This window comes from Pteropus alecto, unplaced genomic scaffold (genome assembly GCF_000325575.1).
Source record: "Pteropus alecto unplaced genomic scaffold, ASM32557v1 scaffold57, whole genome shotgun sequence".
Taxonomy (NCBI): domain Eukaryota; kingdom Metazoa; phylum Chordata; class Mammalia; order Chiroptera; family Pteropodidae; genus Pteropus; species Pteropus alecto.
Window position 1 is genome coordinate 4,183,787 of NW_006442508.1, and position 27,929 is coordinate 4,211,715.

Here is a 27,929-nt window from a genome sequence, read left to right on the forward strand (position 1 = left end):
TGCTTCTACTAGATGGGCTTATAATATGTAAAATGTGCAGAAGAAAAGGAAGTACTTTTTACTCAAGGAGCAAGACTAAGAAATTATAAGTAGAGTCATTATCTTTTAACTTAAATCTCCTAATTAGATGATGGCAACAAACAAAACTTAAATGCAGGCTCACAGCCACTATTGGAATCTCTCAAGACGCGTGTATTCAATTTCACTTATGAAAATAAAATTTAGATGACTTTATTATAAGCTTTATTTGAGTTAAAGATAGAAAACATACTTTTATTTGCAGTTTAATGATGCAAGTTCTTATTGCAATCTAAAACAGTTTACAGTAATTACTTTTAGATATACTTCATTATCCTTTTAGACATATATGTAAGAAATAAAGCTAATCATTTATGAAGTTAACAATCAAAAATTTTTCTTCAAAAGAATTTCCTTAAATGTGTTGCTACATATAAAGCTCATAATTGCCAAAATACTTATATTAAAAGCATGAACCCGTCATTAAATAAAAACAAGAGCACATCTATAAAAAAGTACTATAGAAGAAGGTGCACAAAAATCATGCACTTATACTTTCCAGAAGGACATATATGTACTTTTAGGCACTGTCAGCTCTTTAGATTTTCTGTACCAACAATATATAGCAGGACTTTTGATGTCCAGATTGCTATTGCAGGAAGATGACTAAGGCAATCACGTGCAGAAAGCTTGTGTAATGCACAGAAATGATAAAGATAGCATTTCAAAAGTAAAGGTTTGCAGTGATAGTTGTTTGATACCTGAAAGGCTTGGAGTGTTTTCATGTGGATGAAAAATAAAAATCTAACAACGCTACTGGAGTTACATGAATGTCCTTGATGTACAGTCTTCACCTTTAAAATGACTTCTTAAATTTTTAAACAGGCACACATTTCATTTCTGTGCTGTTTTATAGAGTGGTTATGTGGCTTCTGTACTTTAATATTAAAGAGCTAATTAATTGTGAGAGCCAACTACTTCTCCTAAACTCTAGTATAAAGTGGACACATTCTAAGTATGGAATGTTTAACATGTAGATATTAGACTTCAAAAATGACAATCTTCAAAAATTCCCCATGTTTTATCATATTGCATAGCTGAAAATTCATCTACTACTTATAAAAGTGTTCTGTTCATTCAAGTAGAATTTTGCTCCAATCTCCTTCAATTTCCTTCTTTCATACTGTATAGTGGATCCACAAGTTTATTGTGCACATGCATTAAACCTTAAAGAAAAAAAGCACAGTTCTAGTTGTATTTTAAATTTTGAACTATATCTCATTTACTTAAAAAACAAGATTTTTATAAGATACAGCAAGTATATTGGTTCCTATCTGATATGTTTATTTAAAAATACAAATAGAAATGTTTCAGAATGTTTAGTTTCAACTACCTAGTAAATATCAATTTACAATTATTTATGAATCTATAGATCAAGAATATGTACAGGTCCTTTGTGAGTAACCAGAAGTAGAAACAGTTGTCTTCAGAGCTTCAGTATGACAAAACAACAAATTTTAATACTGACTTGGTTAACATGTTTTAATTACATCTAAGTGTTTGATCTTCTGGCCAAATCCTCTACCAGATTCTAATGAGGGGCTCAGAATTGTTGCTACACTAGGATATAGCCTTGCAGGACATTTGGTCCTGTCCATAACATTCAGAGATCTGGTCCTTGAAATTTGGTCCTATCAAAAATAACCATGCTTAGAAGACATCCGTGGGTTCAAATAGCCCATAATGCTTATACTTTTGGCATACAGGATTAAGACATAAATATCAAGGTCCTTTTGGCATGGATCACATGTCTCCTCCATGGACTTCTTGGACAGGACCAAATCCTGGAATAGCTTTAGTTCTCCATTCATCTGGCAATTTATCACCATTTTGACATGTATTTACCATAAAGGTTGGTTACAAGCCACACTGAGGGGAGTTACTAAAACTGAGGAGGTCTACTTCAGCAGAAGAGAGCCTATATTAAATACTAATTTCCAAGTTCATTTAAATTTCATCTTATAATTGCTATGCTTCTAAATTGTTCTTATTAAAGCTTCTTGAGAAATATCTTCTATCTACTCATGTCTTAATGCATATGTAATATATTTCTTTGGGGGGAAAGATTGCCCCAATTAATAAACTAAATATTTTATATTTTGGAGGTCAAATTTTCCAGGTTAAGAACATGGAGGTGGGGAGGAGGACTTATAATGTGGTTTTCTCAGGAAGTGGGATTATTGGATTGGGGAGACAGAGTACTTGTTAGTAAGCAAATGTTCCTTGTCAGTAAGGCTGCAAAAGCACTCTAAAACCTAAACCGTGAGTTAATACCCCCTTTGAAGAAATAAGCAAAGGCAGGGACATACAAAGAACATGGAAGTGTTCATGCAATAGGAGGAAAAAAAAGAAGAGTCTAAAGAGAGAAAATTCATCACTGCACCTGAAAGTGAGAGAATGCTAACTAAACAGCCTACTTCAGTGTCTAACAGCACCTCAAATTTAACAAGGTCCAGACCCATTTGTTCCGTTCCAAACCTTTTCTTTGAAAATCTTGGTATATGGATGGTGTTCCCCTTCAGTGAACTGCTAAAGCCAGACAACTAAAATCCAGTTTTGATTTTTTTAATTCTGCAGCAACACCAGTTGGCTCTACAGATGCTCCTTGATTTACCATTTACATCTCAACAAACTCAGAAGTTAAAAATATTATAAGTTGAAAATGCACTTTATATTACACTGTAGAGTACTAGTTTACTCTTGTGAATGATCACATGGCTGGCTGGGAGTTGTGGCTCGCTGCCACTGCCCTGTATCATGAGAATATTACACTGCATATCAGTAGCCAAGGAAGAGATCAAAATTCAAAATGCAGTTTCTACTGAATACGTATTTCTTTTGTACCACTGTAAAGTTGAAAAATTAAGTCGAACCATCATAATTTGGGGACTGTGTACTTTCAAAATATATTCCCAACTGGCCGCGCAGTTCTTCATCTCCAAGGCTACTACCCTAGTTGTCATCTCTAATTACCTCCAGTTCCGTACTTTAACTCATTTCCCCATCCCATAATACAATTTTGGCATAGCTGACAACCTACTCTTAGAACCTTGATTATATCATTCCTTTATTCAATTGCTCTGGTAACAGATAATAATTTAGATTTTATTCTGTTGTCTTTATCCTTCTGATCTCAGGTCCTCTTGCTTCTCCTTTTCTGCTGGATTACCCTAGGTTTGCTGCTATTACCTCACAAAAGCTGAGCTTGGCTGCAGTGCAGGATCTTTAAACTTGCTGTTCGATTCAGCCTGGAATGTTGTTCTCCCTGAGCAAAGCATGACTATCTCCTTTTTGTTTATTAGGTCTTGGCCCAAATATCACCTTAAAATGAATTATTACTTCACTTTCTTTAAAGCAATTTTCAGTCTTAGAAAATACAATTTTTTACCATGTCTCCAACTAGAAATTAAGGATGAGGACCTTATAGTCACTGCTTTAAATCCTTGGTTGATAGGTCATGGCACATAGTGGAAGTTTAATAAACATTTATTTTAAAGTCTGTGAAGGTTCAGTGAGATAGTGCTATCTAGTAGTTTTAGTTTAAAATCATTCTAGACAATATATTGATAAAAAGGAACCAGTAGAAAAGGTGAAGATGGAGATAACAGAAATTCTTATAGTTCATGGTCCTTAAGTTAGGATAGAAAAGGATCAAGGGCATTGGCAGAATGGCCAGACCTTACAGGGAAGGATGCTTAAGGATTAGAGTAAATTTAGAATCTTAAAGCAGGGCTGTAGGGGAACAGATGTTAAGGCTTCCATATTGCTAGAGGGAAAGAAGGGTCAGTTCAAAAGGTTAAAGTGAATAATGGGAAAAGTCTGAAAACTGCAAAACTTGAGAGCAACAACTAATCCAGGAAATAAAAGGATTTTTGTATAAAAAGTACCAAGCTAAAAATAAAGACACTTGATTGGTTCAGCCTCCATCGCAGATATATGGCAGCCATTTAGTTATCTGGCCTTATTTATAAAATTGAGCAATCTCAGCTCAAAAATTCAAAACAGAAGCAGTATACTCAACATATTACATAAAATTATTATGATGTTTGGTTTATATGTCTTAAATAACAATCGAATACTCAAATGTTTCTGTAGTTATAGCTCCTATAAAGTTATACACTCCTGTAACATGCTTACTAGTGCTTTGAAGACAAAAATGCCTGTGATAAAAATCCATGAATATGTGGACAAACCAACAAATATTTCATTCATTAGACTGTTATGCAAAGCTATCCCTGTGGTTGGATTTAAAATACACTCACTGGCATTTTTTCTTTGATCAGTATTTAAAATTATTTTTCTCAGGGTTAATAAAATCCCCTTCCAATACCCTTTTGGTGCTACAAATGCTGCTGCAGTTAATTTTACACCTCTGTAGGGAAGAAATTAGGTCTTGGATGTTCAAATGCAAGAGTTCTGAGAGAAGCCAGAACAGAATCAATCCACGAGCATTCTTTCAGTGAACATTCTTTGTGTTCTTTATGGAGACTAGTTTTAAACTACACTAGCCCTTTTGCCTGTGGCCTACATTCTAATATTGGGATTTTCAAGGTTAAAAAAAAATCTAAAGTACCATAAAAAAGTTAAACACTACATATTTAAATACAACAAAAGAGTTAAACTTAGAATGCAGGAAAAAGTAGAGCAGTCGATACTGAACCATCTCCGACTCCCAGACTGATGAGAATTAGAAGCTGTCCACCTGATAGAAATCAAGTACAGCACCGCCTCTTAGCCTAGAAATCTAGGATATAACAGAGCTACATGAGGTTCCAGGAGTCCTCAAACCATCTGCATTAGTACACAAATTTGTGTGTGCACATTATGCATTTTTCTGAAGACGGTCTTTTTACCAGATTCTCAAAGTAGTCCATGATCTAAAAAAAGGGAAGAGCGACTAACATGTCAGCCCTGATTTGCCTTTTTGCTCATCTATACATTCCCTTTCGTTTTTAAAGTATAATCCAGCACCATTTTATCAATACACATTAACTGTTCTCTATTAACAGCAACTTTTTCTGCTACTATGTTAGCTCATCCTTACATCTGTACTGTTGCTCATGCCATATCTTTCCAATCTAAATGCTACCCTTCTTCAAGGGCTCTCAATACCATCAGCTCAAAGTTTTCTATAACTACTATTAAACACTCTCCTTCATTTAATATCCTTTGGACTTCATAGTGTGATTTACATAACATAGCATGTAAAGCATATGGTTTCTTAATCATGTGTTCATCCATCCACCTACCTGTCCAACCACTCACAATTTATCAAGTGCCTCAAATGTACCAGGCACACTGCTAGATGCTGAAATAATGCAGTGAACAAAACTAAAGTCCCTACTCTTGTGGAGCTTTTATTTTAATGCACTGCATATTATTTTCTCAAATCACTTAATAAGCCAACTTTTTATAAAGAATGTCAACTACTGTTAGGCAAGGATACTTTTTATACTTTTGATTAACCCCATGTTAGACCCCATGAAATTGATGGACTTTAACCCATTTCTTGGCTAATGACACTAACTTGAAAATTACATTTACCAGAAACATACACTAATGTATGTTTTGTAGTTCAAAGGAAATATCTGCTTAAATGAAAAAGATTTACCAGATGATATCTACAAACAGAACCAATCTTATTTAAAACAGAATTTAACTGAAAAGTTTAATTCATTTTCAACAAGTATATAAAGAGAAGTAAAATGGAGAGTGGAGAGACCTAAGAAGAGAGGACAACAAAGACAGTGGTAATTTCAACTTTGTGGTATAGAAGATGTTTTGTTAGAAGATTTTAGATTTGTCTTCTAAGATAAGCTTTTAATGATCATTCTACTTGACCCATTTATCATTTCTTAAAGCTTTGATCGTGGAAAGAATACATTAGAGCTTTAAGACATCAGGGTAAACCTTAAAAATTCAATTCCTTTTTCAACCTTTTAACTATACGTTGGCTATATAAGTTATATAAGAGATAAGGCTGCTTCTAAACTAGGAATCTTAAAAATTTTATTACTTTTTGGATAGTAAGTCAAGAATTCACAATAACTTAAGGTAAAAACTGACAACTTTGTACGTAAAAATTTGAAAAAAATAATTGCTAAATCATAAATAAATTCTTCTGAGTATTGATAAAATATATAGACTTTCTGACATGTTGCCAGAAGAAAAGTTAAATACCATAGATTTTAGATGTCAATTTTATGGTTTTTGGCTCATTCTGAAATCATTCAACCTCTGTCAAGCTATTGAAGTAGGGCCTAAAAAGGACGAAACAAACAAACAAAAATGTTCATGATGATGATGTCTTAAAATATATTATCTCAAGCAAATTAAAAATAAATTTTATTTTAAAAAGCAAAAAACCCCCCAGTAAACGGTAAAACAAGTATTGCACTGTTTTCCTTTGATTTGCTTTTATCTTTCAAGAGGCATATGTTGAAATAAACTTCCATTTACTGATGATTTTTATTATTTTAGATGTAGTTAACCTACATATTCTTCTGGAGCTAAATCAGAATCTTTTAAGGTTCCTTTTGGCACTTTTTAAAGATGGCAGAAGAAAGGGTAGTGATGTGAATGGAATTTGAAGAATTACAGATGATAACTACAGTGTTCATATCCTCCAGTATATCTTGAAGTGCTATAACTCAATGAGGATATGGCAGATATATAAAACTATATAATATGTATAAGTTTATGAATATCAACGATTCTACCCTATATCAAAATACCTTACTGTAAAATGAGGTCTATATATAGCCCAAAACAGTATCTCAATTCCATTTTCCTTCAAATTGAAGGAGGCGTCCTGACAGAAGCTGATACCCTGAGCCTCTTCAGAAATATATATACCTCCAAAGTGGAAAATACAGTCCCTGAAAAAGGCAATGCAGCAATTCTCTCATAAAGGATTGTACATTCGAAAATGTTTCAGAAAAGCTTATACTCTGGAGAAGTGAACTGAAAGAACTAAATATATAAAAATCATCTACTTCCTTCTGTTTTAAATTATCTTTATCATATGTCTATACCTTTTTGGTATAATAATTATGGCATGAAAAAAGGGACAGAAATATAATTTAGATCATATCATAGTCAGAGCTTAGTCTTTTATGAAGCAGCATTATAACAGTGGACAAAAGCCCAGACTCCACGTAAGCCTGGTTTCATTTACCCAGTTCGCCCACGTATGAGCTGTGTGACTTTGGGTGATTTAACATTTCTATTAAACCTGTTAAATCATCTGAAAATGACATTATTAAGAGTGCCTACTTCATAGAATTGTGAGAAGACAATAAGTATAATGCATTTAGAATAGCACCTGGTCATGTAAGTGTTGGCTATGATTATTAAACATCTTAAAAAATATTTACTTCACTAGAATATAAAAATTTTCTGATAAAAACCAAATTGACAAAATCAAATGGCTGGTAGTAGTAAAATGACAATGTTAAATGAATCTCCTTAAAACTCATTAAAATACGTGGATAATGAGGATTTCTTCTATTAATGTTTTTGAAGGAATCTAATATTTTGATGAATTCTGAAGGACTACATGGAAATATATGGGTAAAATTCCATCCGAAGGCTGTCTTATTCATAACTCATCACAGATATTCTATGCTTTTATCTGTCAAATTACTAACAATTATTCAGTTTACTTGATCTCTTTGTGGCTTGGTAAAAAAATTGGTAATTTAACCGATAAAAATATAAATGGAAATAATCTAAGTGTTTGTTTAACATTAAGGAAATGTTTAAGTAAATTATATGCCTACTTGACTATTATATAGCCATTAAAGGTGCTTCTGAAGAATATTTAGTAAAACAAGAAAATGCTCACAACAGATAAATGCAAATACAAAACTATATACATATGATCAAACTTTTGTTTTAAAAATTAGACTATTTTGACTGCCAAATTGTTTTTAAAATGATTATTCTGACTGTCAAACTTCTATTTGTGTATCATCTTCAAGATTTTTGCCATTTTCACACATTTATATGAACTATGAATTACTAGTTTCCTTTAAATTGATTTATAATTTTAAAGTTTATATACTCTATTTCATGAATATGAAATGCCAAAGACTGAAAGACACACCATTATTTTATGCACCACTAAGAAAAACTGCTACCAGATAAACTATGATATAACACCAATTTTAAACACATCCCAATTTTGGACAAGATAAATGTGAAAAAAGATGTGTCATGGAGGCAATTAAAATATGGTAAATTCTTTAACCTTGTCAAAGTAATGATACCCATGAAATATAGGTTTGATTGTTTCAGTATAATTTTTCAAATACATTAAATAAACCTCTAGTTACTAGAGTAAAAATATTATAAATATATTCATTCATGTATTATCAGCTGTACACGTATCACATACTTTATAAATTATTCAACTATAAGTATGACCAATTACATAACATTTTCATGTCAGCTATATAAATACAGGTGCTTTATAAAGTGTACATATATAGCTTGTTTACGTGTGTGTATTTTTATGTGGAGTTGACTCTTAAGAAAGCAATAGGTTCTAAACTGAGTGTAGTCAAAATTTTCTGACTAGATTCTAAACATAGCTTGGGGAAAGAGGTATGACAGGTAAACAAGAAAATCAGAAAGGATACACATACACACACAATTTCCTTTTGGGTTATTTAATCTTGTGTATTCAATAGGAAAGTAAAAATGATATTAGATTTTGGATTTCAAGAAAAATCCTGTTTACTGAATATATAAGCTGAAGAGATTCTCTTCATGAAAAAGTAATAGGAAACTACACTGAAAGCTACTATTATCTGAGGTGAGCTATTACTTGAATACTGTTTCTATTTCTTGAAAGAACTGGCTGCTGTGTCCCCACAATGCCAGTTTTCAGTAGGCCACAGTGCAGGATGTAACTCCATAATCATTATTAAATTTTAATTGTCATCTACAATGGAACATTCCTACATTCTGCTTTTGAAATTTCAGTGCTCACCTTTAAAGTATTTCACAGTTTTAACTCTTAATTCTAAGGTAGCATCCTCATCACACACAAAAATAGTTTGGGGATGCTGCTGGAAAGCTGAAACAGTCCACATGTGATTGACTCCTTCTTCTATTGCTTTGTAGAGAGCAAATGCCTTGTGTGCGCCTGTTATGAGGATCATTACCTGAAAAATCATGAACATTACTTGTTAATTCTTAAAACTTATTCCAAGTGACTGAGAAGCTCTATCTTTTTAAACAAAGACTTTAATATTATTCTGAGGGCAAAATAAAAATAAACAGGCCCATATTTTTCATAGTTCAAGGTATTTATTTCTATTCTTTAAGGTAACAGCAAAGCATAAAGTGTATCTCCTGGTTTAACAGAGTAAAATAGCATCTTATTACGTAGTATTACTGAATTCTGATGTGCATAAGAATTGGGAGAATGAAGAAAAACAAAAGGGTTGTTTTGCAAAAGCAGAATTACAGATCAACAATTTATATAACCGGGAATGATATACCAAAATGTTCTAGTAGATAAGCAATAAATATTACTTTGAAAAAGCACAGTAATCTAGAGAAAGAAGCCTGAAGACTGTGTCATTGAACATGTGCTCTCTAAAGTTGTCTAGAACAAAACTAGATTTAAAGGAGTCCGGATCTACTTAAATGCAGGAACTAAGCTTTAAGGACTATCTTATTAATAACAGGGAATCCAAGTGCTTGGTTCCAAATCCCTAACAGCCTATGAGGTAATGCAAAGAACATGTAATTTTGAGTGTGTACATGTGTGTCAGAATGAAGCTTTTATCATTTTAAGCAGTAAATTGATCCTACATAGTTTATGTAAACATGTTTACAGATCTTTAAACGTGATTTTTTTCTCATTATGATCATTAACTAAAAAATGAATGTTAAGGTTGATGTAATTCTAAAATAGATATAACATAAAAATTCTGCACACATTTTATAATCAGATCTAAAACAGGGAAGAAACTAAAGATTGATCAACCAGATATTACTGTATTTCTTTTGTCAAGATTCATTATTTTTCATTTTGAAGGCACATTTTGATTAATATCAAAGCCCATGAATGCACAAGATATGTATGAATTTCTACTTATGTCTTTATTGATACTTCTTGTTCTTAATAGAGACCTCGGCTCAGTGAGGAATTTAATAATGTCACATATAATTAAAAGCATTTTTTAAAACAAAAATGAACTATGTTCGATATAATAAGATAATTACAATGCTGATTAATGTATCTGTTAATTAGTTTTCCTTGATGGACATTATTAACATCTTTTTCCCCTCTTAAGATTGATATAATATGTGTTGCAGAGGAGTTTTAAACACACACACACATACAAATTCAGGTTCTTTGCTCTATCATTATCTTCTGATTCAGAATCTTTGAAGTTAGGACTCAGGAATTAGAGTCCAAAGGGATTACTATTCACTCTGGCAGAAGTCCATAGACCAGCACTTGAACAGTCTCCATAAAACCACTTTATACACACTTTCGTTTTCAATAAAAATATCTAGTGACTGCAGCATGACGGATATTTTCTGAAGTTTTTTTCAGAAGAATTTCAGAATATGATTTGGTAGTTTCAATGTTAAATACTGAACTCAGCACTTTAACTATTCAAAACAACACTATGAGATAAATACTATTCTTCTTCATACTTTGCAGATAAGGAAACTGAGACAGATATTCCGTAACTATTCCAAGGTCTTGGTAAGGATATGACATAAACAAGAGGTCTGATTCCACTGTCCATAGCCTTAATTACATTATATTGTCTTGTGAGAGACAGAGAAACTGTTAAAAGGTCTACCAACTAGACAATATGAGCTAAGAATCTTTTCTTATTGAATATAAAACGTTGGTAAATTTCAACATCAATGTATATTGAGAAAAACAATAAAAAGACAAACATTGATGAGAAAGGGAAAATATATAGTGATGCTGGTATTAGCATTATGAAGGAAGGAAAGAAAAGGAGGCTGGTGGAGGTTTGCAGTGTGAAGAATTACTCAGTGTGTGTGCATGCATAAGACACACACAACTTTTAAATGAGAATTAAATGTATGGGAAAGCAGAAATTTAAAAAAATTGCTCTCAGAATAATTTGACATTGATATGTGCTTAGTTCTATTTTACCATCTCTACTATTCTCTAGGAAAGTATTTCTTATATCATGGAAAAGTTTTAGAGCAGCAACTCTCTGAAACCAAGTCTTAAAGATAAGAAGAAAAATTCTACATAGGGTATTTCAGACAGTTACGAGGTGGACAATAAAAAACTAGAAATTTGCTAATGCTGGAGCAAAGGGAAATTAAATAGTTGAACACTTTTTGAAATCTGATAAGATAGAGTATTTTTACGTCAGAGGCTAGATTTCACCTTGTGATGAAATGACAGGGAAACAGACTCTTAATCACATAGATGAGTAATAAACTGAGCTATATTTTTGAAAAAAAAAAATTGGGGCTATAATATAGAGAACAGGATAGGTAGATAATAGAGATAACCATGACTTAAAATGGGTTTGCAATAATCCTTGAAAAAAATTACATATGACATAGATTTGAATTAAAGCAGTTGCGATACAGGCTCAATCTTTATCTCCAAGTTATCTGTTAAATAGTTGGAATTAGATGTGGAGAAGCAACTGAGAAAGACACACATTATAAGCTTAGATAATTTTCATGGAGAGTGTTGCTATTAACCAAGGGAAGGAATATTCAGAAGAAAGGCAATTTTGGTAGAAAGATTAAATTTTGGTAGTTTAAGTATAAGGAGTCTTAAAACATCTAGATGTCAGCTGGCAGTTGGAAATATAAAATCTGCAGCTTTGGAAAGAGGACTGGCTAAAGATACTATAGGCACTTATCACTGAATTGAGAGTAGTTTCTCTTTTCAGAATAATGATAAAAGTGCTGAGAAGAATGTTCTAAAATGTGACTGCTATTGACATGTTAATTTTAAAAAAATAAGGTCATGTAGAAGACTGAACAAAAGTATGAGAGTGAATATACAGTGCTAGAATGAAACTCTAAGGAACAACATTAAAAAGGCAGATAAGAGCCAGGAAAGAAGACTGAGAGGGAATGGTCAAAAAGGAAGAATAATAATGGCAGAGTTTTATAACAGAAGAAATGGTCAATAGTTGATGATGAAAAGAGGCTGGCCCAGTAGAGAAGACCTGCAGAGAAGATACTGGTTTTAGCAATTAAGAGGTCACTGATAACCTCTGTGACTTTCAGTAAGGCAACAAAATGAAAAGCAGATTTTTAAGTTTTATTGGCTTTTCCTTATGTCATCATAAAATATATATCCAAATTATAACTGTATATAACAATTCTAAAGATGTTGCAATAGTGAAAAACAGTGGGCCTTTCTTTTGAAATTACCTTTAAAATATATAGCATTATCTTTAAATATATCTCAGTAAAAACAAATTTTAATCTTTTGAAGGTAAAGTTGACATTTGGCAAATAACCAAAAGTCAATAATAATCAGATCTGGTGTTTCAGGTGGATAGCCAAGCTATGGATAGAATCAACTCTGTCCAACATGAATTATGAACATAAATAACTCATTCAAATGATTCCCAATAGTTACTGAATACCTATTATGTGACAGCCTGCCTGAGGTGCTAGATATACTTGATCCATAAACTCAGGGAGATACTAAAAAGTATTAAACCAGTGAGGGGAAAGATATTAAACCAGTAAACTTAAAAAAAAAAAAAACAAACAATTAGAAGTTGCAAAAAGTGCTAAAAAAAAGAGCAGAGTGGTATGAGAGAAAATTAAAGAAAATAATTTTGATTATGAGGATTATGGTCATTAAAGGGAGCTTTGAAAGTTGAAAACTGGTGCCATTTTACCTAAGCAAGGACTGGAAAAGTAGAGCATTTCACACATACCATCAGTGTAAAGGCCTCAAGGCAAGGAAGAGTGACAATTGAGGGTAGTGACCTGTATGGTTACTTATCTAGCTGACAATTCCCAAATCTTGAGGAAACCTGCAATAATTTCCAAGGTGTCACTTCGAGGATATGTGCGGAAGGTTCTCATTATCTGAGCTGCCAAAATGTGAAGATACTTACTGATGTACTGAGCACTTAAAAATTTGGTTTCCCATTCAAATCTATTTTCCATTTAACAGTAGCATCAGCACCACACATGAATTCAAACTTTAAGTATATTCGCTATTAATGAAAAAGACTGAAGAACAGTTGCTTTTTTAAATATACCAAATTTAGAACAGATCCAGTCCGTGCTTTTTCTTCTGGAAACCAACTGGGATATCCTCCTACCATCAAGAAGCACTAAATTATCCTGAGACTCCAAAAGTAGCTTAGTGTTAACTAGTATTGCATCTTTGTCCCAGCAGTTTTTCACAAGACTTTTCACTTAAAAACAGACTATGTATGATCAGGATGATTTTAGGACATCAAGCTGTAAAGCAGGAATAGGCAAGTGAAGCATTATCCTGAAAGAGGTGGTGCCTAATGCTTAAATTTACAACTCCAAAAGACTAGTTGAATTCTAAATATGGCAATGAGACCGCCAGAAGTTACTGAAAGCTAGACAACAATTTAAAATGTGAACAGGATTCAACCAAATTATCACTAATTTGGCACCATAATTCGTCCAAAATCTACAGATATCAAAGGAAAAATGTTAAAGAACTTTTAATTCTTACTTCTCTAGCATCCATCACTGTCCCCACACCAACTGTTAGAGCCATTGTTGGCACCTTCGATAAATCTCCATCAAAATATTTAGCATTTGCCAAAATGGTGTCCATGGCTAGAGTTTTTAATCTTGTCCTTGATACTAAACTGGATCCTGGCTCATTGAAAGCAATATGACCATCGGGACCAATTCCTTTCAAAAGAAATACACAAATATACATAAAGTAAATAAGGTTTCTCAAAGTTCAACATGTTTTTAAGAGCAAAGAAATAGTCATAGCATACTTACCTTGTTTTGATAGCTGAATTTCTAATGCTGCCTTAAAATATTTGTTCTTGTATTTGATTCAATATGTATTTCGATGTTTTTCATATGCTTAGCATTGAGCTAGCATGATTCTAATAGCAGTAAAATTAAGTATCTCCTTATATTAGAATAACGCTTTACAGTTTATAAAGCATTTTCACACGTATCATCTCAACAGATACATTAACAATCTAGTGAGATAGATTAGGCATATTTATTTCCCTCATCTCCCCCACCTTTTTTTTAAGCTCAAAAGGAAAATGATGCTCAAGGATAATATACGACTTGTTTAAGGTAACAATTTAGTATATACATAGAGGACCCTAATCTAAATTTTCTGATTCCTACCCAATGATCTTTATACTCACACTTTAACTTGCTTGGTTATAGCCTAGATGGGCCAATTAACTACTACACCTCTCTGTAAGTACAGTTTCCTCACTTATAAAAATGTCTAGACTGGACAAGATACTATCTAGGACAGAAGTTTTCTTCAAACTTTTTTTTTTTTTTTACTATAATCTCTTATAAGAAATACATTTGACATTGCAATCTAGAACATATACACACCCATACACACATATAAATATAATTAAAACGAGAATTTCATGAGACAATACCTACCTTTACTAGGAGCCATACAAGCTACATTGGCTATATTTCATTTAACAAAACATACAAAACGGAAACACTGGATGAGACTGACGACATCAATTTCATGACTTAATAGTGGGTGATGACTAATTAAAAATACTTGTTTGAAATTTGAAAATACTGCTCTAAGATCTGCCAGCTGTAATACTCTAGGACTGCCTGTAAAATTTAGCTAAAATACGACATTTCTTATTTGAAGGAAATTGGAGGTAAATCTTTTTATAAAGTCAAGAATGTTTCTATGGCATAAATAAATCAAGTTTCACATATATGTACTCTACTAGCTAGTCAGATTTCTGGAAACTTCATTCAAAAAGTAACCCTACAAGTTCTCTCAGAGTCAATATATCTGTTACATTTATAATCTGCACATTTACTTTAATGATAGATATGTATACTTTACTGAGTCTTAACATATAACTCTAACGAATTTTCCCAGGCTCCAAAAAGGTAAAATATGATAAAGAACAACCTGGTTTCAAAGGAACAAAAAAATAAATGAAAACCCCAGAAAGCAAATATATAACTAAAGCACAACAATCTGAGAATCATTAATGTGGGGACATAAAACCATCTACATGTGGTTAACATGTATGGATTGTTTCCACTTGTAAACATATTTTAAATTATAGATATGCATTTCTCTCTAAATTTGTAAAACTGTTGTTTCACCTCTTAAAGTACACATCTGCCTAAATATTTATATTAATGTTTATCTATGTATGTAAAAAGAGGAAAGGATGAAACAAGGAAAACAGAAGTTCCAGGAAAAATAAGAAGTCTTCCAAAATCAACGCCAGTGGTCTCACTAGCGTTGATTTGGGTCATACAAAAGTATATATAGCAAAACTGAAAATTATCAGCAATGGTTCATGATGGAGAAAGGGTCAATACATTCCTTTACTGACCATTAGTAATTATCCAAATCTGAGCTTCCTGATATGAAATCGTATTTTAAAAATGTTTAGAATGTTTTAGAAAGCTTTATAAACTTTCTTAAAAATAATCATCAAATCTAAAAACAAAGACTAATTTTTACTCAGTCTTTAAGTTGAAACTAAGATATCAACACCTTTATGAAAAATCTGTGGGGGTAAAATGTAAACTTCACTAAAGTAAGGATTTCACCATCTCCATTACTGTATTCTTACCATTTAGAATAAGACGTGACACATAGAAGGCCCTCACTAAATAATGGCTGAATAAATGAATGGATGGTTGCTATTCTTTGATATGCTCATAGTTTCTCCCTGCTGCTTCTACCCTGCTCTGCTCCCCTCATAACAGAGGATAGAACAATTATAATACCCTTTATCTCTCTTAGGCAGAATGATTGTGGTCTAGGGATAAGTACTTGTCTCAGGCTAAAACAATTAGAATTTCTCTCTGGAAACTGAAACTTGACCAGGGATACAGAAAGGAAAAAGGCATCTGGAGCTGTGGCACTTGACGACAGCACTGTAGGAAAGAGTTGATGAGTTTCTATTTTGGAGATCTAATGCTCCTAAGTTCTTGTTTTTCCAACTCTTCTACCAATTCTCTGAGTTGCCCCAGAATCATTCCAATTAATTCAGTTTTAGTCTCATTAGCAGATTATTACTTATAAACCAAAGCATCTAATCATATAACCAAAGGAGTGGGTTAAAGTTTTCCCCATTGTATTCTTTTATTTTTTCTTCTAAAAATAAATTATCCTAAGATAATTTAAAAGTTAATGCTTTTAGAGTCTATTTATAAATTTCATGTTTGAGTATTTTATTGCTGGGGTGGGTCAGGGATTGCATTATACACTTTACCCTTTCTCTCAACACTTTTGTCCTTAGAGGAAGAAAATGAACTTTTGAGAGTATATTCCATCATTTCTCTTTTCTACTGAGGGAAGGGAACTCCTGCTCCAGTCTCCAGGAGTGAGCAATGGTGGATTAATATTCATGAACTCTTCTTTCTCATCCAACTATTTCCAATTCAGAAGGGAGGTGTAGGAAACCCCATTTTGGCCTCAAGCCCAACCTACAATCTATAATCCAACTTTACCTTTAATAAAGCTGACATTTTGATCCCATTTGGCTCAGTTCTTAGTGTTTTTATTAACCAAACCCTGGAACAAAAGAAGGGTAAGTGGTAAGACCCAGATACCAAACCTCATCTTGAAAATCCAATGATAACAAACCTACATCAACAAAGGCAAAGAATCAAATGAGATTCTTTCATGAGTACACCTCCAATAATAAGGTATTCCAAACAGGAAAAGTTCAAAGAAAATGCAAAAAGCTAACTATTTCTTCCTTACATTCAGAGTAATTATGTCTTTTAGATGGTAAATATAAAATGTCAGACCCTGAATCATCATCATATGACTAGTAAAGACATTAACGGAATAGGCAAGGAAATTCTCTTAATTTTTTTTTTGGGGGGGTGGGGTAGGGAAGAACTACTACAGGAAACTTAAGACAAAAATTGGTTAAAAATAAAGTACAATTATTTTTATTAGTAAGAGTCATTAATAAGTAATTATAATTTATGCTCCATCAGTTTCAAAGGGAGAAGTAAGGTGGCTTACACTGAGAAAATGCATCAAGAAGTGTTAGCTAAAAAGAAATGAGAAGTGACTTAAAGCTGTGGGGAAAGAAGAAAGTTCCACTAGAAATCTTTGATAAGGGAGATTCAGCCTTAAACATTACATTAAGCTATAGATACTTCTGGAAAGCAGGGAAATGGATATACTGGAGTAAAAGGGTTCTTATCGGTTTTTTTCCCCAGTAAATTCTATTTCCTGGCCTTGAGTCCCCAAGGGATGTGCCACATTGCTCCTTCTGTAAGCTCAATAAATTAACAGGAAAAAAAATTCTCAAATGAAAAAGTAAAATAAAAAAGACATTTTTAATGCAGCCATTTTTAATACCGAACCTCTAATAACTACATGTCTTTTTGTATAACAGCAAATGAGTGAAAATACTTCTTGATAAAACTAAGATAAACAATTTAGGTATATTATATTATAGTAATTCTACTTGATTTTGGTATGGAGTTTAGGAAATCTAAAGAATGCATAGGTAGTGCACTCCTTAAGCATTCTCAAACATCTAATACCTTAGCCTTGATATGGGCAGATGCAAACAGTAATTATCTCAGAATGGACAAAAGTGGAGTGTAAATGTTTTCCAGGAATATTGAGGTAATATTAGCATATTTTATTTAAAATGTAGATAACTTTCTAGTTGGGAAAGCAAAATAGTTTAACTTAGATTATTGCTCAGTAAAAACCATCCCATCTACACAAGTAACTGATTGATACTGGTTCTGCTAGGCAGAGATAAAAATTTCCTTAAAGAGAAAATTCCAATCTTGCTGGCTACCCTTAGAGGTAATCCAGTAAAAAAAATTAGGACATTCAATGAATTAAGGAAAATTATATCAGTATCTACAGTTCAGAGAGAGAGAGATTGAAGTAACACTTAATGGAGTAACAACTACATACCAACTATTGTGTAAGGCATTTAATACATGTTTTAACACCATTAATTCTCACAAATTTTGGAATGGTTACCATTAATCCTGTTTTACAAATGGCTTAATTATACTGAATCTCAATGGCTTAATTAAACTTCCCAAGATCATACAGACGGTAAGTGGCCAAAACATGATGCAAATTTATGTCTGAGAGTAAAACCCAATTTTTCCCAAGGGCAACCAACTGCCTAAACCATACCTGACCACCTTGACAATAAATTAACATCACACAGCTCTACCGAAGATCTAATTTATGTAATTTTCCCATTCTCCAAATTATTTATAAGATATATCCAGAGAACCTAATGTTAATTTAGAGCTTTAATATTTAGTTGAATACTGAAGAATCTGCCAAAAAACAATTTTGGTTTCAGTTTAGTTGATGTTATTCTGAAGCTACTATCCTATTCTCATGGTAATGAATTAGCTGTATCATAGGCTTCATAATGATGACAGAAAACTCTTGTCATTACACAGGAAGATATTATTCCACCTATTTTCAATGATAACTGTGCGCGTGCGTGTGCACACACACACAAACTTCAAGAGTAATTTAGTCAGCATTTAAGCACTTTGTAATTTAATTGTACAGCTTAATTCATATTAATTAAAGGCTGATGATAAATAAAATCTTACATTTTATTTTTATTCAGTCTTTAAGTTGAAACTAAGATATCAACACCTTTATGAAAAATCTTTATAAGAAATCAGTTAAGAAGTCATTCTTAGTGATTTCTTAGTGAGATAAAGCAATTTAGTGACCAGTAGAGAAATGCTAAAATCCACTTGTTCCACATGCAAACTTTGAGAGATTTAACCTCATAATTTGATAAGAAAGTTGGGTCAAAGTTTTAAAGAAATAGTACAAGGATAAAAACACCATTTAAGAAAAGAAACACATCACTTGTTTTGTAAGATACAGTAAACTGTCAATTCTAAAGAATTAGAAAAATTTGGTAAAGACTGGGACCTATTTCTCAAGATATAATTTAAACAACTCCAACTCACACATTTAAGTTTTTTTGATAAAAATAATGTAAAATAGAAATCAGTAGGCATATGAGTAGGTATTATAGACAGAGGTGTTCTTTACATAACATAATGGGAAGATTTTTTTAATTCAAAGCATCTCATCCACATACTAACAAATGATGAATGACAAAATGTTTTACATACCTCCAACAAAAAGATCAATTCCTCCAGCTTCTTTTATTTTCTTTTCAAATGCATCACATTCTGCTTGTAAATCTGCAGCATTCCCATCAAGAATATGAGCATTATTAGGGTCTATATCAATATGCTTAAAAAAGTTATTCCACATATAAGAATGGTAGCTTTCAGGATGATTTCTGGGAAGTCCTAAATATAAAGTTAATAAGTAAAAAATTATTTCCAGAAATAAATCTAAAATTTATTTTCCTGATTAAACCATAAATGCTATTAAAAAAATATATATATATGCATATATATATTAAGTTTACTGGGGTAACACTGGTTAATAAAATCATATAATTTTCAGGTGTACATTATCATTTCACATCTGTATATTCTATTGTGTTCACCGCCCAAAGTCGAGTTTCCTTCAGCTACCATATATTTGATCCCCTTAACCCAAATCGCCCTCCCCTCCCCGCCACCGCACATATTTGACCCCCTTTACCCTGCCTACCATCCCTCTCCACCCCCACCCCACTAGTAACCACTACTCTATAGTCCTCTGGTAACCACTAGTCTATAGTCCATGTCCATGAGTCTCTTGTTTGTTTGTCCTGCTCATTTGTTGCTTTTAGGTTTATATCCCACATATAAGTGATATCACATGATTTTCAACTTTTTCTGTCTGGCTTATTTCTGTCTGGCATGATTATCTCGAGGTCCGTCCATCATCTATCATAGGACATTTTTGTTGCTTCCATGTCCTGGCCACTATGAATAATGCTGCTATGAACATCGGTGTGCAAATATCTTTTTGGATATGGGTTTTCAAGTCTTTGGGGTAAATACCCAGTGGAGGGATTGCTGGATCATATGGTAGATAAATTCTCAGTTTTTTGAGGAACCTCCATACTGTTTTCCATAGTGGTTGTACCAATTTGCAGTACCAGCAGTGTATGAGGCTTCCTATTTCTCCACATCCTCTCCAACATTTGTTAGTGCTTGTCCTGTTGATTATAGCCATTCTAACAGGTGTGAGATGGTATCATGTTATGGTTTTGATTTGCATTTCCCTAACAGTTAGTGATATTGAGCATCTTTTCATATTTTTGTTGGCCATTAGTATGTCCTCTGGGGAGAAGTATCTATTTATACACTTTCTATACCATATTCAATTAAATGTGGAATTTTTTTTATGTAGAACATATGATGATTATATGCCAGACATTATTTTAACCACTGTACATGTATTCGCTCAATTAATTTGTTCAACATCTATTAAAATACTACTATCATTCCCATTTTATAGACGAAGAATAGAAGCACAGAAAAATTAAATAACTTTCTTAAAGTCACATAGCTCACAGAGGGGCTAGAGTTCAAACAGAAGTCTAGTTCATGTGCATTTAGTCACTATACTTCTCAAGCACAAAATTTTAACCAATGAAACTGACATGTATCAAGCTCAGCATAAATTAATAAACCATACAAGTGAAATGCTGGTCCATGTTTCTCCTGTATTCTTCCTATGTGTTGCAAAGTATATTGTATCACAACAGTTTTTTGGGTATCACTTAGGCTACCATTAAAAATGTATTATTATATTTAAGTTTTAATGTAGTTTATATGCATCATAGATCTTTCTAGGTAAGCAAGTTAACAATAAATGAATTATAAAAGTTTCACAGCTGAAAATATAAATAGCCTTATCCTTGAAAAATCTTTTAATAATTACTTTTACATACATATTAGCTTATTTTTTCCACCACAAGACTGGTTTTAACTTTGCCTTAAGGAAAAATTAAAAAAAAAAAAAAGAGAGAGAGATTGAGAATGTGAACAGATTAGATCAAAGTTACAAGACTGGTAATTTGCAGAGCCCAAGATGAATGCAGATATTGATTGCTAGACTCATATTCTTTCTACTATATTGTTCCATCATCTCAAAAATGTATTTTTTTAATATAAACTCCTAACCTCATCACAAGGCTGTATATTATACTCTAGAAATATATTCATATTATATTCAAAACATAATTTCAAATAATAAATTAAATATTCTGAAAATATATTTTTTATTCAAAATACAATTATCTAAATAATATAGTCAAATAACATAGCTTACCTACATATTCATCCATGTTAAAGGTCTTCACATATTTAAAAGAAAGGTCTCCATTCTTGTGATATTCTATTAGTTTTTTATAACATCCTAAAGGTGTACTCCCTAAAATAGATGAAGATTACATTTTCTAATGTAACTGGAATATCTAAAAAAGTTTACATTAACTTTTTTTCTTAATATTCTGTTTCTAAATTATTAGGCAAACAATTATTAATTTACATATGTACTCAATTAACAAATATGTTGAATTAGTCTCTTTTCAAGGTACTTCGAAATTTTAGTAAACTAGAATTTGCTATGAAAGCTGGAAATCTGTAAACAGAAATTACAGTTCAGAAGATTATTCTTGAGTTGTTGGGTATTTAGAATTAATGCTATACATTCCAAGATTAGAAACTTTTAGCGAGCACATTTGAAAAGAAAATATTTACCTTTTGAGAAAAAAAATTTAGAAGATTTGTAGTATAAACAATATATAAATAAGTCAAGTGTTGACCATTTATTGAAATCAAAAGGGAAACCAAAGCTAAATTTAAATATTGTCCCTACTCTGAAACTGGCAACAACTAAGTGAGGAATCTTAGCTTTTAAGTTTTTAACTGGAGCTCCTGTGTCTCATTTTGTGTTATCTTCAGCATGTCAGCTAAAATGTATAATGTAAAATGACTTCTAGAAAATGGCATCTCAGTTTTGGGTACTTCATCTGAATTCTTGATTTTATTGTTTTACAAATGTAATTCTTATACATGTTTTACAAAATTTAGAGATGTTTGATAGTGCTTCATGATATGTCACAATAAAGATAAATGAAGTTAGCCTCTTGAGGATGGTCTCCTTTTGTTTTCTGAATTTGCTATATTTTTTCATTTTAACTACAAACTAAACATTAGATCATCTGCATTCTTACAGGAAATGACCTAGCCCTCCAAATCCTGGTTGCGGTATTGATTCCTAGTCACCTACTATCACAAAACAGACAAAACACCTGTAGACAAAATTTCTACTGAAGTGGCAGACAGTAGTATGATAGAACTAAACAGTTCCTGGCCAAAAAAAAAAAAAAAATTACACACACACGCACAAATTCTAGAGTAGCAAAAAAACTGCTTCTCATTTGAGATGACAGAATAACAGAAGTGGCTATAAATAATAAATATCACAGACAGGTTCGGAGAATAGAAGAGTAATAGATTTTCTTAAAATTAAGCATAATACTACTTTAAAATGAAATTAACAATTTAAAATTTATGTGGCGAATTTTAAAATTCCATCTCTAAGAATTATGCCCCACTAACATGAAACCTGGATAAAAGATGAATAGATATAGTTTTCCTTCTTTCTTCTAGAAGCATAAATATTCTGTGTCTTCCAGTGTCAAGGGCATAGTTATAGGATTTCCTCCTTAATTTAAGGATATATAAATTTAAAAAGTGAGAAGTTGCTACAATGGTGATGACAAAAAAACACATTCATTTTTTGTTTTTGTAATCAAAGTGGCTGAAGAAAAAAACAAAAGATGTGGTACAGGGTGTACCGATTAAAGAAACTTCATTTTAATTTGCTTTGTAATACTCATTTACTAACATAACATTTAGCAAGCGCTTACTATGATTCAAATAAAACAAAAATTAACACTATTTCTATGCTAGAATAACTCACAAAAAAAGGGATAGGGAAATACAAACTAACCATAATATAAGGAAAAATATTATAAATAACCTATCAGAAATCTGGAGTACAGTGAATCAAAAACTATAGTCCTGCTTGTTGGAAGAAGGATAAAAGATGACATTTCAACTGAGCCTCAAAGGAGTGGAATTCCAACAGTCAAAGATGGGGTAAGCTGTAGGAAAAGATGTGGGAGGTTGTTCAGAGATGATATTTGTATACCTACCATGTGCTAGATGCTACTTTAATATTTTTGTACATTAGTTCATGTAAATCTCACAACCTTGGGAAGCTGGCATTATCTTTTCCATTATGAATATGGGAGAACTGGGTCAAAAAGATTAAGGAATTTGCCAAATACCAAATGGCAGTGAAGCTAGAAATTCAAGAGACTTTGTCTGATTCCAGAACTCATATAGTTTTCATTACGTAACACACTAGCAACATCAGTGAAAGTAAAGCCAGCAAGTTCAGGCATACTAATTTGCCCATCATGATTCAGTTTACAAGAACAGTGGGAATAAGTCAGGGAGGTAGGTCAGGCCTACAACATGTAGGCCCTTAAATGTCAAGCTTGTCAAGATCACATCAATAAACATATACTGAACAGATATTACTCAGAAATGTGCTTGGTGGGAGGGCATAACTACAATACATGTTACTTGCAGTTACAGAAATATATGTTTAAATTTCAAAAGGTACAGAGGGGGCATGATTAACATTGGTCAACAGTCAACGAAGGAGAAAGCAGAAACCATCAACAAAGGTTTTCCAGAGATATTCCCTTGGCAAGTGTATTACTAGGCAGTTTTACTATCCAGAATCAAGCAAAAGTTGTATATATGAATACACAAAACCGTTTAGTACTGCTGGCATTTATGACTCTGAAGCCATTCCACCTCTAAAGTCAGGTTACTATTTCTACATCATAATTAAGACAGAGTGATTAAGTCAGCTCGCCTGACTGTAGCACAGGTTTACTGTATGCAAAATGATATAGAGGCCACGGTTCAAACACCAGGGCTCACGTATCAGAACTGTGGTTGCTGAGGAGGCCTAGAACTGGTGTGTATAATTTTTAAAAATAACTCTCTGCCATTCTCAACAAGATCTATCTACTTCACTGGACCAAAAACCAAAAAGCAAAACAAACAAACAAAAAAATCAACTTGGTGAGCTAAAGGGTACCTTTAATGGAAATTATGGAAGTGGAAAAAATATGATAGTACCTTTTTTTGTAGCTGGCATGTATGGGAGGAGGAGCAGAAAAAAAATACTGTTTAAATAAAACACTTATGAGAACTTTATATGGTAATTACAGTATACAAAGGACTTGCACACTTATTTGAGCCTCAAAACAGATAGTAAACTATTATTATCCCTATTTTCCTAAAAGGTAAGGAAGCCAAGGCTTAGGGATGCAGAACAAATGCTTTGCAGTAACCAAGAAAGTAGCAGCTCTGATTCCAGGGCCAATACTTTTTCCTGTGGAAATCTACAATATCAAATAAAGTGCCACAAGATCAATGATACCACTTGGTTATTTTTTAAGAAAAACCTTAACAGAGAACGAAATCCAATAAAATATTTAATTAATGCATAGGTTTTCTCTGTCATGAAAACATACCAATCTGCAACTTTTCACTTATAGTATTTCTATAATAGAAAGAAAATAAACATAGAAATTGCAAAGGGCTAATATGGTAATATGAGGCAACAAAAGAGGTAAGAGGCAGCAGCACATACTCTAGGTACCTCTTAATGATTAATAAGAAGGCTAATCTATTAAGAAATTACATAAACAGTGAAAGTGACATCCCTAAAAACAAAATACTACTAGAAAAAGGTACAAAAATACTATGACCATCATTTAAGTTAGAATATTTCCTTTTGTATTTTGGGGTGGTAGGTAAGATGGAATTTGAACAAAGAAATAGTAACAAAATGTAGATATTAGACATATATACATATAGATATTTCTTCTGGCTTTATATACTAATATGTTCAATCACTGATATGGCAAGAAATAAATGGGAAACATACTTTACTAAGGAAAACTCTTCAATCCCACAACCTTAGGTATCTAAAATGGGAAAAAGTGGTATATTACCTGTTGGTAAACCCAGTGTAAAATATCTGTCCTGTCCAGGTTTGAACTGAATGATGCGATTACAGATGTATTTGGCTGCCCATTCACTAGCCAAGTCATAGTTATCAAGAATTACAAGCCTCATTACGGTGATGCAGGGCTTCCAGGACAAGAAGTTCAAACCTGAGAAAATTCCATTGTAGAACACTTTAAGTAATTTACAGACACTTAAAAAATGTAATACACTGATGACTTTAAAAAGGACATTACTTAAGAAAGACACGCATGTATACAAATCCAATCTGTACTTTTATAGTAGTAAGAATAGCTGTTCTCTTTTGAACAGAACTTGGGTTCCTGGTAGTGGGCTAGGTCATTTCCATATGTTAATCCTTACAACAATCTTCTGAAGTAAATATAACACCCAATTTTAAATGAGGACAGAGAGTCTCTCAATTTTAGGTCACACAGTTACTAAGTGATAAAGCCAGAATTCATATCAAGGCAAATTTACTGTAAAAACATCACACTGCACTGTCTCTACAAGCATACTGTATAAAGCAAAATAAAACAAACTTAAAGGCAAACAAAGCAGTAGTCATCTCTTGACTGCAAGGCAATGGTAATAATGATTACTCAGCAACTTTTGGGTTACTTACTAAAATTCAGAATTCTCCCTATAAATAAAGTCATAACCAAACCACTCTTTATTAAATAATGTTTTTATAAAAATGATACCTGCACTTTTAAAAAATTTCAATCACTATAGAAAGATACGAAGAAGTAAAAGAAAAAAATTTGACCCAAATTCTACCACTCATAAATTCTCATTATTAGGTATAAACCATTAAAAATATCTATCCAATGCAAATATAAATAAACAGAATGTATATAATTTTTAATAATCTGATCGTACTAGACATGCTATTTTTAATAAGAAGCATGACATTTAATTCTTCCTGCATGTAACAGAAGAAAAAGAAAAAGTGAACTAAAGAAACTGCTGATCTTTGGGGGGAAAAAATTTCTTCACAAAAAACAATTTCAGTTCCTAAAAGAGTACTCTAAGGTTAAGAAAAAAATATTAAAATATTGAGAGCAGAGTCATTTCAAAACTTTATGATTCCATCTTAGACAATGTGGATTGACCTACTATCATAAAAGAGAAAACTGCATTCTTACACTTCCTTACATGCCAATTTCTGTAAGATGTATTTTTTAATAATGTCAAGATTTACAACACTTACACTATAGTTAAGTCCCAGATTTTAATTCTCAGTTTTATATTTCCACAATTCCCAGATTTTAGTTTTATAGTTAAATAAACCTGTCACCCAAACCAATTCTTTTACATATGGCTTCAGCAGTCCTAAATTCTGTACCCACATACTTTACATACAGTAATAAGTCAAAATTTTTTAATTAATGGGACTTGTTACAATGAATATGGAATCTGAATGATGTTCTTAGGAACATAATAATTTAGAATTCTAGTATAACAAAAAATTATGATCATCATGATCTAGAATTCTGGTACAGTATCAAGAGATAAATACCATATGCTTGTTAAAAATATAGATTCCAAAGCCTCTCTCCACTAGACATAGTATTTCTGAAATAGGGTCCAGGGAGTCTGCACTTTTACAAATATCACAGGTGATTCTTACTATATCAGGTTAAATTTAGATACCATACAAGGTGACTTAATTGCAGAGGTTCAAGTAAGTCATGTACAGGTATGCTTTGTTTTCTTTTTTTAAACTCTTTGGAGAGCTCAGAGTTCATTCCCAAAAGTCCCAAATGAATTATCTCACCCAGAGTAAAGTAGAACGATTTTGCCACATTTATTCAGATTAAGATATGTGTTTGTTTGTTGTTGTTGTTGTTTTGCCTATCCTGAGATCCAAACTTCTGGGGTCCTGGGCAATACTCTGGCATCACAACCAGAGAGCACTCAAAAAATGACACAGCACTATCCCTTTACTCATCTTCCTCAGGTGCTGATTCATTTTTAATGCGCACCACTTGGAGAAAGAGCTGAAGAAAACAAATCTATGAACTTTAGAGTTGGATGAGAACTTCTACATGACTTAGGTTATACAGCAAGTCTAGAATCTATACTAGAATCTAACTTCTAGAATCCCTGCTGTGGGCATTTTTCCTACACCACACTATACTTGCCCTAAAAAGGTCTCTGAAGCCAGGACTAGGAAGGTGGCGTGCAGGGCAGGGGTGAGGATCCCGATGAGAGGGGAGAAACAGCAGAAAAGGCTGTGGTCTCCGCCCAGAAGGCGGGGGCTCAAAACCCTCTCCACTGAGCAGCTGCTGGGCCCAGTCACTCCGAAAACTGTATCGAAAGCAAATGAGGATGACTTACAATTTTTTAACAAGTGTCAAGAGAAAGCCGCCAGAGAGGAGGAGCTAGGGAAGCCCCTTCTCGGAGGCCGAGTTCCGCAGAGGACGAAGCGCGCCAAGTTTGATGCCCCGCGCCTGGAGGCTCCCGGGACCCCAATGCGCTCAGGACGTCTGCATCTCGGCACAAAACCCATCCGAGGGGACAGTGACTATCCGGGCCCCTAGGCCGACTCCTCTTATAGGACCATAACCCTGGACTCACCGGCTGACCCAGCAGCTCTTCCG

General features: G+C 32.9%; 1 protein-coding gene across 4 annotated transcripts; it reads right to left on the reverse strand.

Moving 5' to 3' along the window:
• Window positions 1-215: 215 nt before the first annotated feature.
• GNPDA2 (glucosamine-6-phosphate deaminase 2) lies at window positions 216-27,923 on the reverse strand. 4 transcript variants are annotated; one of them, XM_015597590.1, is made up of 7 exons: window positions 27,907-27,923; window positions 25,311-25,472; window positions 21,533-21,634; window positions 19,429-19,500; window positions 13,790-13,974; window positions 9,074-9,248; window positions 216-1,244 (listed from the first exon to the last, which is right to left on the reverse strand). In XM_015597590.1, the coding sequence occupies exons 2-7, from the start codon at window positions 25,432-25,434 to the stop codon at window positions 1,183-1,185; spliced, it is 720 nt and encodes a 239-aa protein (XP_015453076.1). In that variant the 5' UTR covers window positions 25,435-25,472; window positions 27,907-27,923; the 3' UTR covers window positions 216-1,182. The 4 variants fall into 4 exon arrangements, with proteins under 4 accessions (XP_015453076.1, XP_006922529.1, XP_024895997.1 ...); XM_006922467.2 differs by having other exon boundaries at window positions 19,429-19,611; XM_025040229.1 differs by lacking the exon at window positions 27,907-27,923 and adding an exon at window positions 27,667-27,687 and having other exon boundaries at window positions 19,429-19,611.
• Window positions 27,924-27,929: the final 6 nt, after the last annotated feature.

Excerpts from the sequence above, each read along its gene's own strand:
- GNPDA2 (XM_006922467.2), bottom strand. The coding sequence starts at position 25,434 with ATGAGGCTTGTAATTCTTGATAACTATGACTTGGCTAGTGAATGGGCA. Across the intron at positions 21,635-25,310 it reads TACACTGGGTTTACCAACAG|GGAGTACACCTTTAGGATGT; the intron begins GTAATATACCAC and ends CATCTATTTTAG. Across the intron at positions 19,612-21,532 it reads TAACATGGATGAATATGTAG|GACTTCCCAGAAATCATCCT; the intron begins GTAAGCTATGTT and ends CTTTATATTTAG.